The following is a 16634-nucleotide window of genomic DNA, read 5'->3' as shown; positions in this document are numbered from 1 at the left end:
GGCTAACTAAAGACATATGGATTTAATTCTAATAGCGTCATCTATGTGTCAGACCGAAATCTTTTCAATTGACCTGTTGTATAGTGTATTTATGATTAATATTTTGCAGAATTTTGCAGACATTTGACAATCGAATTTTATATACTGATTCGGTTACATATGCGGGTCATCATGGACCGTATTTTAATTAAAGTAACGATTAACAAATTGTTCTAGGAGAGAGGCATCAACTTTTATTATGTTAATAATGGTAAAAATATAGAATAATAGAAAAAAATTAAAAACTCTTTTCTTCTTTAAAAAATGTTTCTTTCATAATGATTTATCTTTTTCATTAATATAATTATTTTAGTGTAATAAATAAATTACGAATAATAATATTACAATATATATTTTTGAAAATAATACAATTTAAATTAAATATCAAGTGGTTCAAATTTAATCCTTCTTTAAAATTGTATTTTGTTGAAGTACCAATGAAATAAATAATGAAAATTGACTTATAATGAAAATTAAAATTAAGTATATTTCTGCTACTAAAATTCTATTCATCAGTATTTTTTCTTTTATTTCATCAATATCTTTTTTTTGCTCTATTATTTATTTGAAATTACATTGTAATGATACTAATTTAATATTTTCAGTGGCGGCTTTATTGGCTCAGTGGTTAAGGAGACAGGGCGGTCCTCCTACTGTTGCTAAGGTAGCGGGTTCGAATCCTGCTGGGGCATGAATGTACTTTATGTTTGTGATAGTAATTATAAAAGTCTTTATAGGCAACAATGTAAAATTTTACAAGGAATAATTATCACAGACACGTCAGTAACCAGGATGGGTAAGACCGGATATTTTCCGGGATGGTCTCTAAGTTGGTCACCGGCCAGTTGGTAAGTTTAACGCTGAGGACCGTAGTTCGGAGCCAACGTTTAAGTGTAGGTCCGATACAGATAAATACTTGTTGGTAAAAAAGAAACTTAACCACTACTGTGAAATTGTGAATTTATTTAAACAATATTTAATGAAGCTTTAAAAGCTTTACATAGCTTATGTGTATCATATTTTTTGACGGAGGATTCTTCTATATTTACCAGTGATTCTACGAAAGTATTAATAAAAGAAAATTAAGTAAAATAATAAGATATAATTAATATAAACTTACCGTTGTTTACATTTCTCGATATTTGCAGATAAATTTTAGTTTTGTGTCGCATGCCGCACTGCACCATAAGAAGTTGTCGGGTGATGTTTTGTATATTTCTAAGCAGTTGGCATCTTCAAAACTTTTAGGTTCGGAGACATCAAACTGAGAGAAAAGTAGCGGTTTGCCAGAATCCAGCCAGTAGAAATTTGTATAGTCGCCCAAATTAGTGGCAAAAATCCAATATCCATTAACCCAGCTATCTAATAAACATATATACAATATTACTTGAGTATTAGGAGGGGTATAAATAAAATTTAAGTATACTATTATATAATAGTATACCATTGTATAATTAACTGTTTCTATTTATATAATATATATTATAATACACATAAATTAGGAGTTTGCTTATATTTTGATCAGCGATATCTATTGGTAAAAATGTGAAGTATCAATGTTGAACAACTTAACCTAACTATTAAAATCCGTAGTTTTAATATCGCTCTATATAAGTGAGTTTTTCATTTAGCTTCATTAAATTATTCAGGGTCTGCAATCCCTAATCCTGGAATACTCAAAATTGCATTTAAAATTACTTATTTTATAGCTTTACTTGGAAAACTGTTCTACTACAGTTTATCAAACACTTTTAGAAATTTATAGTGATCCTACTCCATCATATCCCAATTGTAGGTTTTGGTTTCAGGTATTTAAAAGTTTCGATATTGATGTCAGAGACAAAGTACGGCTTATAGGACTAAAATAAGTCAAAGACAATGGATTGTAAGACTTATTGGATGAAAACTATGTTCAAATCCTCAAATTTATTGATAGAGTAACAGCTGATCAATTAATTAATTCCAAGCGATGGAAGAGATCCAGAATGAAAGAGTATAAATTTACACGAATATACTGAAAATGGCATTTCAACATCGTAGATACTAGCAATTTATACCAAATACTAGAGGTACCTGGAAGTCATCTTATTTCATGACAATGCTCGATAATGCGTTGCAGAAGTCATGAAGGATGCACTTATTGAAGCTCGAGTATGAAATTATACTGTACTAACCAGACATAGCGTCTTCTGATTCTTTAGATCGATGCAGATTGTCTGAGTTGACACACAGTTTAAATATTCCGTGAACCGAAAATGAATATATGCATTAACCAACTATCGACACGGTATCACTATATTATTAGAAAGATGTAATAGTAGCAGAAACTGATGAAAAAACACTTGCATATATATTGTACTAATTTACTCAATAAATTTTTAATAGTTAAAAAAATATCCATATCTGCAACAAAAAAGCTGCTTGGGTATTTTCATCTGATTTATGTGTTCTTGCATACTGAAAACGAAAATAATATGTTAAAAAATTACTGGAACGTCTGATAATTCTGTAGAAAGAAACCTAGAATAGTATGGAATTGACTCTTCGAAAATTAAAATATGAAGATTTTTAGTGTCATGGTGTGGAGATTTTTAAAATTGTGTACACATTAATCCCTTAACACGGTTTACTTCCCTTGTTCCCAAGTTCCCTTGTTCTTTGTGTTTAGTAGCAGATACCAAGTAAATCACTGGATCAAAAGGACGGAAGGAGTTTACATTTGCTGAAATCTTTCATTCTCTATAGAACATTGATACCTTTACAGTCCATACATATTTATTATTTCATCGCTGCACGTAAAGTTTGTATTGATGTATCAATTTGTAAAATAACTTCCCAAAAATGAAGACTGCTTCTAATATATAGTTTCAATATTCATACGCCTATCAGAAATTTTAATATAAATATAAATAATAAACTATCCTAATTAAAAACAGATCATAGAAAAAAAACAAAGAATACAATAATTATAATAATATTTCAAGCTTTAGTTTGCCTAAAGCGAAATTTCGAAAATTTTGCCTCCTTTTTTGAACAAGGCGGGATCTTTTGCAGACGTAAAATTTGGTAAAAAATGAGTTATATAATGGGTTAAAATTTATGCCGAAGAAGAATCTTTAGGCCTAATATTATTGTGTAATATGCGCTACAATTATATTCCAATAAAACGAAAAACGCCCAAATCAAGCAACCAGAACTAGACGTCAGATCGGTGACACGAAATATGTAAACAAACCAAGCATTTTTTGGGCTAGGAGTATAGCTCTGGGGCTAAAGTAAATGAATTAACAGATAGTGTTCGCTAAAATTAAGTGAGTGTTTGCCTTGTACATTTGAAACGTTATTAAAACCGAATGTAGGTGTTTAAAAACTAAACGAAGTTATTCAATTTTAAGCAGTATTCTTTAAAGCTTTGTGTTACTTTGTACTTACTTTGTGTGTTCGGTTATTCCCGCATTGTAGGAATTATTAAAGAGTTACGGTAACTTAGGATAAAGGACGTTTAAGAATAGTATAGTTACGTAAACTTGTAACAACATGTATTACTTCAAGTATTATTCCATATTTATTTTGATAATATTACACTAAAGATCATATATATGTAAAATAATATTACTTATGATATTTGGTTATAATGTTCAATGGCGTAGTAATTTATATTTTTTAATAATTTGTTATAGTAATTAGATTAAATTTAGAATTAAATTGCAATTTAAAAAAGGTTATTGAATGTTATTTATTTAAATAGTTATTGTAATATGTTTTATTATACAGACATTTATTAATTTATTTAATGTTATACATAAAATACATTTCCATCATATACTGAACATATTAAAAAAAACAAGTTTCAGTAACATATGATTTTTATATTAGTCCTTTTAATATCTTATGAGAGAAACATAAATAGATGAATAATGATCTAATTTCGATCACAGGGCGATCCCTAATACTGTATATACTTAGTTTTACTTACAAGCAGTTTCGTTTTTTAGTGCAGCTTCTATTTCCTTCTCGTCCTGTCCTGATAAAATTTCGACTGGATCGAAACCGTGTTGACGACACCGTACGTACGCATCATGAAAAGTGACTCGTTGATTGGATATCATGTATTTACTGTTAGTATCACAACTCACTATTATTCTAATTGTAATTAAAAGTAGAAAACCTACAGTAGAAACAACCACACTGGTCATCTTTAAAACCGAATGTGTTCTATTTAGTTTATTAGATGAGAAATTTATACCATTTGCCAATTAAAACAATGTTATAACTTGAGATTTTCTAAACAGACTGTTAATAGTAATTGCATTCCAAGGTCGATAGTTAAATTACTTAAATTAACTGGTTTGAATAAAAAGCATTAAGTCTGTTTATTTGGATTTAACTGTTTAGATATATTTAAATCCGAAACAAGAACTTTATTTAGAAAGCTTGTTGTTGCGACGTAGGTATATTTATCTATATTTAAGAAAATGGTATAGTTATAAGTTTAGGAAAATTATAAATTTTGTGGCTAATTTCACTGCAATACTCATTCACATCAATAATTGTTCTACTATTCTTTACAGTTCCCGTCAAATAATACAGTCACCATCGATGAGTGGATTCTTGTCAATTTAGTCAAATTTAGGTTATTTACCTTGATGCATCCTAAATGAATTATTTCGTTTTGATTTTTTCCGTCGGTGGCACAAAGTTGATCTTTAATGTGTGAAATATAAGATAAATAAACCAAATAAAATCACACTTTTTTTGAATCATAAATTGTTATATAAATAAATATTGTTGTGATTATGCTAAAGTAAATATATTCCTTCTTTAGTTAAAAGAAGGAATCTGTGTTTGAAGGACTTTCGATTTATGCGGTTGTCAGATATAAAATTGTCAGTCAAGAAAAAACTACTGTCAGTCAGAATATCAATTAATAACCATAGAATAAAGAAACTTAGAAGCGCATCTCCTATGTTAAAATTGGTTCTAAGTTACGTTCGGAGTCCCCGTGTGAGGGCGCTTACGCCTGCGCTGTATGACAGTTACGGTGGGAAATTAAAAAATGTTTAGCGGGAATTTTAAAAAATTGAGCGGGAAATTAAAAAATAATTACTGGGAAAATTAAAAAATAAATCTATTTAAATATATTTTATTGAAATATTACATTTGCATTAATTTTCCTTGACCATCAAGAATAGACTTCTCTCCAATATTTAAAACAAACATTAAAATAAAGTAATATAAATATTAATGGTTCTGTTGTGTTATTTTTTAGAATCAACTAAATTAACAAACTATCTAAATTGAGGTACATTTCATCAAATATGACAACTGCAGTTCGATTTATACAGTCAAGTTTCTGAACTAACGACCAAAATTAGAGGTTACTACTCCAGCAGCAAAAAGTAACTTATTCAGTATCTACATTAATGCTCTTCTAGAAGGCAAGCAGAATATCTTCAATAAAAACTTATATCCTGCCACTGCATTTCAATAAGAATAAAGCCATTATTTTTTTCATCCATCCTGAATCGAAGCTGATGGTACAGGCTGCGTTATCTGTAAATAATCTGTAATCTGGCCGATGTCGAAGCGTAAAATTCGAGATTTGCTGGATTACCACGAGGGAACTTTAAATGCGATTGACGGCAAGTTGGTAAAATTGGACGCGTTGGCGGCAGACGCTGATAACAAGATGGTGAAGAACCATAAAATGAAATCGAAATTGTATAGAAAAGCTAACGATTATGTCAAGTCTATTATTACAGGTTTAGTAACAGATACTGTATATCAAAAGATTATGGACAAAGAGACGGCTTATGAAGTGTGGGAGGCCTTGAAGCAAAATTGCGAAGCATCGTCCAAGGATCAGTTATTTAAGATATGTACCGACTTTTTTACATTTGGATGGATTCAAGGAGAAGATATCCAAACACACATTGCAGGTTCGTGGAACGTGTTAAACAAAGGATTTGAAGCCAAAAACGAAACGTTAAATGTTAATGTTAGTAAAGTGTAAATAATGTAAAGTTTTACGTATTTTACCAGCAAACTTTAAAACTTTGGAACCAAATTAAATGTTATTAACTATGAATGCTATGAGGATATTCCAAGAGTTAAAAGAACAATTTTAAGCGTTTGAAAGGAATTTTACAAAAGTCAGTGATATAAAAGTAAAACAGGAAGTTTGAGTGGTAAAATTAAGTAAAGTAAATTAGGGTAACATAATTAGAAACAAGTTAAGTAAGGTTAAGGGAAAAAGTACTTGTAAATATTGCAAACAACCGGGCCATTGGATTAGATAATGTCAAAATTGGATTGCTGATGGACGACCGTCCAAGGATGCAACACTGAAGGAGGAAAATGAAAAAACAGTGGAGACAAATACAGTACTATTAACGACATGAGGTGAGATTTTTTCTGCAGAAGTAGACGAAAACAATTGGTGGAATGACAATGAGGTTATGAAGCATGTGATAAATGGGTCAGATTATTTTGTCAGCTGCAAAGCATTCAGTCAACCACAATGCATTAAAAGTGCTGCAAAAATATTTAAATGCTTATGGAAAAAGAAAAATTCGGTTCTCATCAACATTTATAGACAGATGTGCGGATAACATTAAAGGATGTCTGGTATGTACCGAATATGCCCAAAAATGTGTTTTCTGTTCCAGCTGCTCATGACCGAAATAAGAATAGTAAGTTTGAGTCAACGCCTATGTCGTGTTCTATAAAGATTCATGGTCACTTAAAATTATGCTAGTATACTTATTACGTTAATTTGTTTTGTATAAGGATAATTATACAAAATTTAAGTATGGTTACTTTATTTCACAAAGACATCGGGACATTCACTAAAAGAAATGCTGAGTGATAATGGCAAGGAGTTTGACAATGAAGAGTTTGGATCTTACGAGTTTGGAATTACACAATAGTTGACGGCACACTACATTCTTGAGCAGAATGGTTTTGTTTTGTAAGCGAGACAATAGAACTGTAGTTGAAATGGTCAGGACCTTGAAATATTTAAACCCAATAGTGACCTATCCATCAGGATTATGGACTGAATTAGTTAACACCACGATATATATTCTCAACAGGACGGCGAAATCATCTGTAGACGGTGTTAGTCCTTACGAATTGTGGAATAGAAAGAATCCGCGAACCTAAGATTTAAGGATCATTGGTTCAACATGTTATGCCCATCACTATCAAAAGCGAAAGCGAAGAAAAAACCATAAAAGGACGCCTCATAGGATATGATGGTGATGAGCGGTTTAGAATTTGGTTTGCAAAGGATAAAAGTGTTATTTTGTCTAGATATGTACAATTTGAAGAGAAACCTAGATGTTGTAATGAACATATTAAACTACCGTTTCAAGAAGTGAAAGCAGAAGAGGAAACTGTTAACGATGAGTCACAAGATTGTGAGAGAAACAGTTTAAAGGAAGACTTTGATGAAGTTGTTTCAGAGCTTCAAGAGAGACTTAAAGAGAAGTTTAAAAAGCCCCAGTCTTTGAATGATTATATTCTTTGCAATCAATTGAATAAGATAAATACAAAGCTGTAAGTTGCTGTAGGTTTGAATTCTCTTTCGTTGTTTGATTATTGTACTTTTATATAGAGTCTTCACCTGTTTAGATAGGTATATTAAATAAAGTTATTTGTTAAAACTAATCTCAAAATACCTATTAATAACCCTAAAATCTCAACAGTTTATTGCAGTCATAATGTCTATTAGTGTAATAAATTGGAAATTAACTATTATAATTATTAATAAACTACAAGATACAGACTCAATATTTCATATATTATATACAGAAATATCTTACTAAATTAGGTTTCATTGTATTTTTATTTATTATTGATTATTATATACAATATTAGATCCTAACTGAGTTTTTTATGGATATGAAAAAATATTTTAATTTACTAATATCTAAAAATAACTAAATTATAGCTCAATTATTTAATACACGATTAATAAATCATATATTTTTATTTATGTTTGTCTCGAAACCACTGAGGCCCCAGAGAAGATTCCATTTAAAAAGGTTTTTATAAAGTGTATCAAATAAATAGAAAGCGTTCTCATTGCTCTTCGGTTTTATTATCACTGTATTTCTTAGCTGTCTTAGTTTAAGGATTTAATATAAATATTTTAATATATCTCGATAAATAAATAATTTCCAACAGAATGAATGTGCAGAGGAGATGCTATAATGTCAAATGTTGAACCTTTAGCTATAATTGTCGATATTTGCAAATAAAACGTAGTTTGGTATCACAAGGGGCATCGTTCCACTCGAATATTTCAGATGATGTTTTCCAGATCTCTAGGCAATTTTCTTGCTCTACGTTGCTTGGTTGACCCGCTGCAAACTTGGAGTAGAAGAGCGGTTTGCCGGAATCCAACCAGTAATAGTTTTTCTTATCTCCCAAATTTGTGGCAAAAATCCAAAACGCGTTTTGCCATCCGTCTAAAAAAATTGTATTAAAAAAAAATGTTAAAAATATGCTTCATTGAATACTTTTGTTAATGTAATATTAGGTGAAATAGCAGCACGCTAGCGATATCTGCTTTTAAAAACGTGAAGTATCAACATAAACAACCTTTAAACAACTTCAGTGCCCTTAAAATTTGTTTTTATAAAACAATAGTTTTTATTTAGTATTATTGAGATATTCAGTAAGAGATGTTGGTCGTGGAGTGCTTGTGGATTATATTTTCGTCATTCACTACTTCTGTTGCTTGATCTCAAGACAAACTGGATCTACGACAACCCTGAGTGCAAAAATTAGGGCTCAGTTCAAGAAATACATACACATCGACATTTAAGTGGAATTTTAATGAAAATAATGTCTTGATGTGCAAATAGTGCGATCAGTAAAGTATAAGTATCATACAAGTTCTACTGGAACTGAATAATACTGCATAATTGCATAAACGTTGTTGGAAAAAAGACCAGTAATAATGAATCATCTGTGCAACATAATCCTTTTGAATGACAACGCTTGTCGACACTTGTCAATAGTTCTGAAGGATATATTGTTAACTCGAACAGGCCGGTTAGCTCAGTTAGCTAAGTCTACTTAGTTATTAAGATTTTTCTGTAAATTTTCCTGATACTAACTTTTAATTCATTGCAGGTATCAGTATATTAATACAATTACTAACAAAGCACTAACTGAATATTGCAGGTAATAATTACATCGATTTGTAATTCAAGAGCTAAAAGGCATGAAACATAAAAATTTTAAAAATACAAAAAATGTTAACAGTTATAAAATAATTTCATAGAATTTTATTTCCTCATTTGATTAACAAATAATGCAATAAGATATGTAACTTTGTGACATTTTAATCTTTAAACCTTGTATCAATTATTTTGATTGTTTACTTTATATGCTTAAAGTTTGAAAAATCAATAGTTAAATTCTTACGAAGTTGAAGTTGTGGAAAATAAACTATATAATGTGTTCGTTAATTTTTCAATATATATGCTAAAATCAAATATAAGCTTCAAAATTGTCTTATTCCTCTATTCTTTGTCATAATATACAAACATGTGTTACTTCAGTTATTATTTCATACTTACGTTTTTAACATAAACATTTTTGTTCATGTGTACTTATATTTCATGCTCTGAGGTTGTTATAGTTCTGAAAATAGTCTTATTTATGACACTGGGTATTAATATTTAGTGTGTTGCAATTTACATTCATTAATACTTTTTTAATTATATAAACTATACCAATACATTTCTGATCTTATCTTGAAAATACTCGGAAAACAAGTTTTAGTAGCATATCATTTTCGTATTAGTCCCTTTACTCTATTATGAGAGAAAGAAGATTAAATTAGTAAAATAGTAGTATATAGTATATGATAATTAGGTAATTTTATTTAGTATAATCTAAAACGGACTCTTCCAAAATATTTGCAAATTTATAATTAAAGCTGCCCTACTCCATTTTATAATCGTCTACATTTACAACTAGTTTTTATTTTACTTACAATTTGTTTCATTTTTCAATACAGCTTCTATTTCTTTTTCATCATGTTCTGACAGAATCTCTACTGGATCGAAACCATGTTGACGACACCGTACGTAGGCATCATGAAAGGTAACTCGTTGATTTGATATCACATATTTATCGGCAAAATCACAACCGAATACTATCCTCACTGTGGTTAAAACTATCAAGCCGGCAGCGACGTAAACAACCGAGTTTATCATTTTCATATTATGCTGTACTGTGCTTCGTTTCGCATGTGGTCAATTTATATCATTTGCGCACTGCAGCAGTGTGGGAATAACGGAAAAACGACAGAGAAAAAATATTAGAATGAGCAAGATGTGGCAAACACTTCGAAACCTTCTTTGGCGTTTCCAAAAATATTATTCGAAGGTCAATACGATAAATTAATAAAATTAACGTTAACTGATGTGCTAATAACATTATAAAAATCAGTTTCTGTGAATGAAAGGAAATATTTTCATTTCTTCGTAAATAAAATACAAACGTTCAATAAAACACTTTAATGGCCACTATCTGGGCATTATATAAAGTATTACAATTATCGAATAACAACATTTGTCAATAAATTACACCATAAAAATTCTCTTTGAGATAAGAGAGAATATATTTTGTGTAATTTGGTATTCAAAAATTAACAGGCCTTTTTATAGCAAGATTTTGTTTTAGCTACTGAAATTCGATCAACCGTAGCAGAATCAAACTCAGTCTCTCTACATTTTTCTTTGTTTGAGGCATTGTTGATTTCCGTAGTTTTCAACAAATATTAATAAAATTCGAACGGAACAAATATCGTTTGTTCTTTAGATTTTCGAAATCTGGGTTTGATTTAATTTAATATCTCATGAAGAGAGAATAGCTCTAGAATAGAAGAGCTAATTATTATATTATTACTAGTCGTTTCCGACTAACCTACATTTTGTCTTTATCATAACTTAAATCTAGGTATATATCTAGGAGGACCTATCGGCCCTATCTCCGTCTCTCGTGAAATAATGTTTATACATGTCACTGCTGTATTTTTTAATTATATGCACCTCACGTCCACAACTCATTTCTCAGGACTTTGATCTGAAAAATTTTTATTTTGTTCATGTTACTCTTTGCAGAACATCCCCATAATTGAAATCCGTAAATTCATATAGGTTTCAGTATTTGCTTAAATAATAGCAATTGATTATATACTGATAATTGAGATTTTCTTCCAATTAGCCAATATATTTTCCTATATTTCATATCCATTTCTTTTCTTTTCTTTTTTATATGATCCTTCCAGCGAAGTTTTGCATCAATATTCATTCCGAGATATTTCGCGTTGTTGTTATATGGAATGATAGTATTATTTAATGTTATTCGTGCTTGTACGGTCTGATTGCAGGTGAACTGCATATGCACAGATTTACTTTCGTTAATTTTTATTTTCCAAGCTTTTGTCCATTTATTTATATCATCACTTGCCTGTTGTAATTGTCATGTGGCTTCTTCACTATTGTCTCCGACAGCTACAATCGCAGTATCATCAGCAAATGTAGCCATCTTAATATTCTCCATTTGTGGTATATCACAAGTGTAGAGTACATAAAACATTGGTCCCAGTACACTTCCTTATGGTACACCTATTTTATCTTCTTTTAATTTAAAGTAAGCTTCTTCTTGTTTAGCTCTAAACACTCTGGCTGTAATGTGCGATTTCAGTTGTTCGGTGTGTTGTTTTGGTAACATTTTCTCTAGTTTATGAACAAAGTCTTCATGCCAATCCTATCGAAGGCTTGTGTTACATCTAAGAATATGGCTGAGCATACTTTTTTAATTTCGTAGGCTAATATTGAAGGTAATATATACATTAATTTGTGCTTAAAGAGTAAAAAGAATATGGATAAGAATGTTAACAGTAAAACAATATCAATATTATGAAATAGTTTCATAGAACTAGAATTCCTCATTTATTGGTGAGTTGTTAGTTCCCACTTGGGACTAAAGACAAAGTAGAAAGCACTAGGTAAGGGCAAGATCGACGAGTGGTGTAAATAATCAAAGAACGATGCAACTAAAAATATGGGTAGAGGAATTGTTCATTACATTTTAAAGCATTGGTAAATATTAAGGAGTTTAGTTATTAATATAATAACAAATGTAATATAACATTTTATTCTTTGAAATTTGTATCAATTGTACTTGATTTTCTAGTTCAAGTTCTTTGCTAAAGGCTATCACTTTCATCCACAATTCTGAATTGTTCTTCGGACTTATACATATTTTTCACCTACCTTCTCAATGCTAGTTGTCTGGATACACACGTGGTCATGTCACACTTCTCCTAGCCAGTATATCTTTGATATTAGTTATCATCAGTACAATTAAATGGCTTGTCTGGGTTTGCTATTGTTAATGAAAGTTTATTAGTATCAATAGAAATTGGTTAGACATTTAAACACGTTTTGTTATTTGTTTTAATGATGTCATTTAACTACATCGACTTCAAGATCTCGAATGCTAAAATCAGTTTTATTTATTTAATTTGTTTTAAGTTTTTTAATCACCGATATGAAATTAATATAATAATGAATGAAAATTTAGTTAGTTGGTGTCAAAACACCATATATTTAATATATAATCAAAATGTTAATAATCAAAACTTTTCGTTTTGATCTCTTTTTACGATTTCAACATAACATAAGGATAAGGTTAGAAACCAGACATCTTATACTAATTTACTTATATCTTAGAAGCAACGACACCAAATCTGAGAATTAGTATGTGTTACAATATAACAATAAGTAATAATGAAATAATACGTATTGGAAAGTCCATTGCAATATAAGGTGTAATTTATTTGAACCCAAGTACAAAGAACTGTTATTGTAACAGTAATTATTTAAATGTTACATAGCAAACGTAAATACTCATAGGTCATCAAATTCAATTAATCAAGCATTATTAAAGCTCTTTTGTGTATTATTTTGAGTACCTCAGCAGTGATAAGATTTGGGATTACCACATTTATCTCTTTTTCAATTTTGCTCTTCTTACACTTCCTTTATAAATTTGGGCTATTTTGCAGACAATCTGGAAAATAATATTGATTGAATCTATAAATTAGAATTTTTAGAATATATGTCGGTTGAAATTATTCTGTAAAATAAAGATGTTCTTTCCAAATGCTTTAAATTTATGCTTTTCGAATTAAACAACAGCATTGTCATTATTTATTTTTCTTTTAGGCCTGAATCAACTAAAACAATCTTAAATCAAGCAAATTCCTATATTAGGTGCTTGTATCAGTTTTCATCAGCGATATCTGTTGGTGATAATACGAAGTATTAATCTAAACAACTGTTAGACAGCCTAATATAACTGTTAAATTCGATGCTTCTAAGATTGTCCTCTAATACATAAAGCAACAATTTTTCACTTAGTGTCACTGAGTTACTCAACATATAAAAATGCTAACTGTGGAACTATTTTATCGAAAAGGCCAGCAATATATATTAACGGAGGCAAAGTAATGCTCTTGCATGACAAGGCTCGGACACACATCGCAAGATAGTTTAATAAAAATCCTTTTTGTAAAATCTCCTGCTATAATTATTGTATGTTCAATGAATCATCTGATATAAACTAGTGCTAGTAAACTTAATTTATCTCTTTATTTGAGGTTTTCAGTTATCATTACCATTAACAAAACTTCAGTTTAAATGTGGTTGAAAGTACAATTCCAGAATGTCTCACAACATAGCATACCAATATTTAAATATGGTGTGTCAACGTTGGTTCACCTGAATTACTTTTTCTTGTAAGAAAGCAGATTATAAGCCAAAAGAGTAAACAAAATATTGTTTTGAAATATTTGGATAAGAATTTATGAAGTTATATAAATGAAGTTTATTTGTTTCTTAACTATGCCTGTTTTATAAATTTTCTCACTGTCTTTCTTCCTTATTTTTATAACAAACTTTTGCTTAATACAAATTATATATTGATGCAACGTTGCGATATATCATATTGAAGAGAATGTTTATGACTAAATTTATACTAAATATTATTGTAGATAGATAATATTATAAATCAAATTGTCGATTAGTATTTTAAAATTTATAATGATGTTTATTTTTCGCGTTAACGCCTTTTAATATTATTCAAGTATCTCGACCTTGAATTATAACAGTAAATATAATTAGCGTGAATAGTTTGTAAATATAATATGTTAAGTAAGGTTATTGAACTGACTATTAGCTAATACGGTGTCTGTTCTTTGGTTATCCCGATATTGTAATAAGCCTCAAGCAGTATAAATAGAAACATTACAGTTCACGACTACGTAATATGATTAAGGCTGTTGTTTTTATTCTTATCAGCACCTTAATATCTAATAGAGTAAGAATAATGCCATAAAATACAAAGTGGTACTCGTACTAGAGCGAACACAGCCGAAAGATGCTTTTTACGTTTTGCTTTCTACAAAGAACTTTAAAACACAAAACATAGACATATAGAATGATAACTTAAATGGACAACCCCGTAACCACTTTCTCACTATGTAACTAAGCCCCTAGAAAATTGTAGGTAAAAGGACGACATATTTTTTTTCTTTCTTTCGATTTGAAGGTTTGTAAAACATCTGAAGTTGTGACTTTCTTCTACTTTTATGTATATGCTTTTACATAAATGCAGCATTTAAGGTAAATTTTATTTGTACAAAACATATTAGGAGCCACTGACTCACTGCCATTCATCCTTACCTATTATCTGAATAGCTACAGGACAAGTTTACCATGACATACAGGGAAATAAGCACGCGGATAGTGTGGCTAAATAAGTAGTCTCCCCTCCCTTCCCCAACACTTGTAAAATAATGTATCAATGGATACTATGGAAAATATGATGGAATAATGAATAATGTAAATATATATCCATACTGACATTATCCCATTCGTGTCGTGTTTCGTAAAGTATGAGGTACAAAGCCGTTGGGCCCAAGAGGCCAACCACAACAAGCTCTTTCAGCTTAAAGCAGAATTTTCTCGTTTCTTCGCTTTCATTCCCTTCGTTACGATGTCGTACCATTGAATAGACTGAGATTAGATCACTGTCGTTTTTCGCGCAGTCATTTGATGACTTCGAACCCACCTGCTTACTGTAAGTTTTGTCACTTTGCCCTTATTTCAGTCTACCACATACTGATCGACTATCCACCACTCATTCAGATTAGAGTCATGTATGAGCTACAAAATTTTAGAAATTTCTTAACTTAGGAAAATATAGACAAACTCCTCGGATTTCTACGAGTAATAGATTTTCTCCATAGAGTCTAGTCTATGCTAAGATAAGTGCCTTGTCGACCAAATAACCATTACCACTTGTCTGGATAGAGCTTTAATTCGTTATGGTTGTGTTTGTAGTCTTGTATTTTTGTCAATTGCTAAATTGTATATACACTATTTATACCTTTAGGACTCCCTGTTTGTGGAATTAATTTTATTTTATTTATTAATTTATTAATTTATTTTATTTTTTTGCATAATTTAAAGTCTCCTTTTACCAACTATGGATTTATCTGGACTGGACCTACTATTTAGCGTGGGCTGCGAACCAAGGTCCTCGGCATTAAGCCTACGGACTGGCGAGTGACCAACTTAGAGATCATCCCAGAAGACATCCGGTCTTACCCAGCCTAGTTACTGGCGTGAGTGGGATCATTTTCCTTGTAAGATTTTACACCCTTTCCTACGACAATCACAAATATTAAACAATCACAAACATAAATTAACGACCATGCTCCAGCAGGATTCGAACCCGCGGTTATCGCAACAGTAGGAGAACCGTCCTGTTGCCTTTACCACTGCGCCACCAAGCCGGCTAATTTATAATTTTATAAATACAGTTCGTATCTGCCCCTGCCAACTTTGTATCAATACCGTACTATTGTATAATCGCACAATGAAGACAGCGTCAAAGTGGCAAAAAAATCTTTTTATTAAGAATGTTATTTTCCATTATGTGAAAGTTTAAACAAAATTAATTATTTTTCAAAATAATAATCTCTAGCTGCTAAACATGTTTTAAATAATGGTAAACTTTGGGTATTCTTTTATGATCTCCTAAATCAAACTTCCAAAAACGCAAGGAAGGTTTATCGTTTTTGTTTTTGAAGATCATTGTTTACCAAGATTACATTCCTAATTGTAATTTCATGGTAAGTCTCTCACTGCATTACATTCAAAATCTACATCAATAGCTAAATTGCAATAAATAATATGTGTATATTCACAGATAACCTTAACCTTAACCTTTCGAAAATAAAAATATGGCTACAAGTTTAATATTAGAATTATAAGTTGCTCAGTCCACATTGGAACCTTCAAAAATAGTTAGAAGTACAAATATAATATTTTTTAAAAGGAAGTATAATGAGAAGTTTGAATATAATAACACATGTTTCTCCAATAATATATATAAATATATAGCCACAATATTTTATAGGTTAGAATTAAAACCTCTTATTACTATTGCTTTCCAGAATTTTGTATACGTCTGATAACCGACTTTGACAAGCTCATTCG

At 30.3% G+C, this 16634-nt stretch overlaps 2 protein-coding genes across 2 annotated transcripts; both read right to left on the bottom strand.

Moving 5' to 3' along the window:
- Positions 1-982: 982 nt before the first annotated feature.
- Positions 983-4262, bottom strand: LOC143202158 (C-type lectin mosGCTL-7). The gene is made up of 3 exons (XM_076413454.1): positions 4016-4262; positions 1160-1401; positions 983-1096 (listed from the first exon to the last, which is right to left on the bottom strand). Exons 1-2 carry the CDS (start codon positions 4233-4235, stop codon positions 1166-1168), a joined length of 456 nt encoding a protein of 151 aa, XP_076269569.1. The 5' UTR covers positions 4236-4262; the 3' UTR covers positions 983-1096; positions 1160-1165.
- A 904-nt stretch (positions 4263-5166) lies between these two features.
- On the bottom strand, positions 5167-10307 carry LOC143202155 (salivary C-type lectin 2). Its single transcript, XM_076413452.1, has 2 exons — positions 10052-10307; positions 5167-8513 (listed from the first exon to the last, which is right to left on the bottom strand). The coding sequence occupies exons 1-2, from the start codon at positions 10278-10280 to the stop codon at positions 8278-8280; spliced, it is 465 nt and encodes a 154-aa protein (XP_076269567.1). The 5' UTR covers positions 10281-10307; the 3' UTR covers positions 5167-8277.
- Positions 10308-16634: the final 6327 nt, after the last annotated feature.

This window comes from Rhynchophorus ferrugineus, unplaced genomic scaffold (assembly GCF_030347505.1).
Source record: "Rhynchophorus ferrugineus isolate W39M unplaced genomic scaffold, kcgeb_rfMv2 rfM9, whole genome shotgun sequence".
Classification (NCBI taxonomy): Eukaryota; Metazoa; Arthropoda; class Insecta; order Coleoptera; family Curculionidae; genus Rhynchophorus; species Rhynchophorus ferrugineus.
Note: the sequence above shows the minus strand (reverse complement) of the source record. Positions and strands in the feature narration are given on the sequence as shown.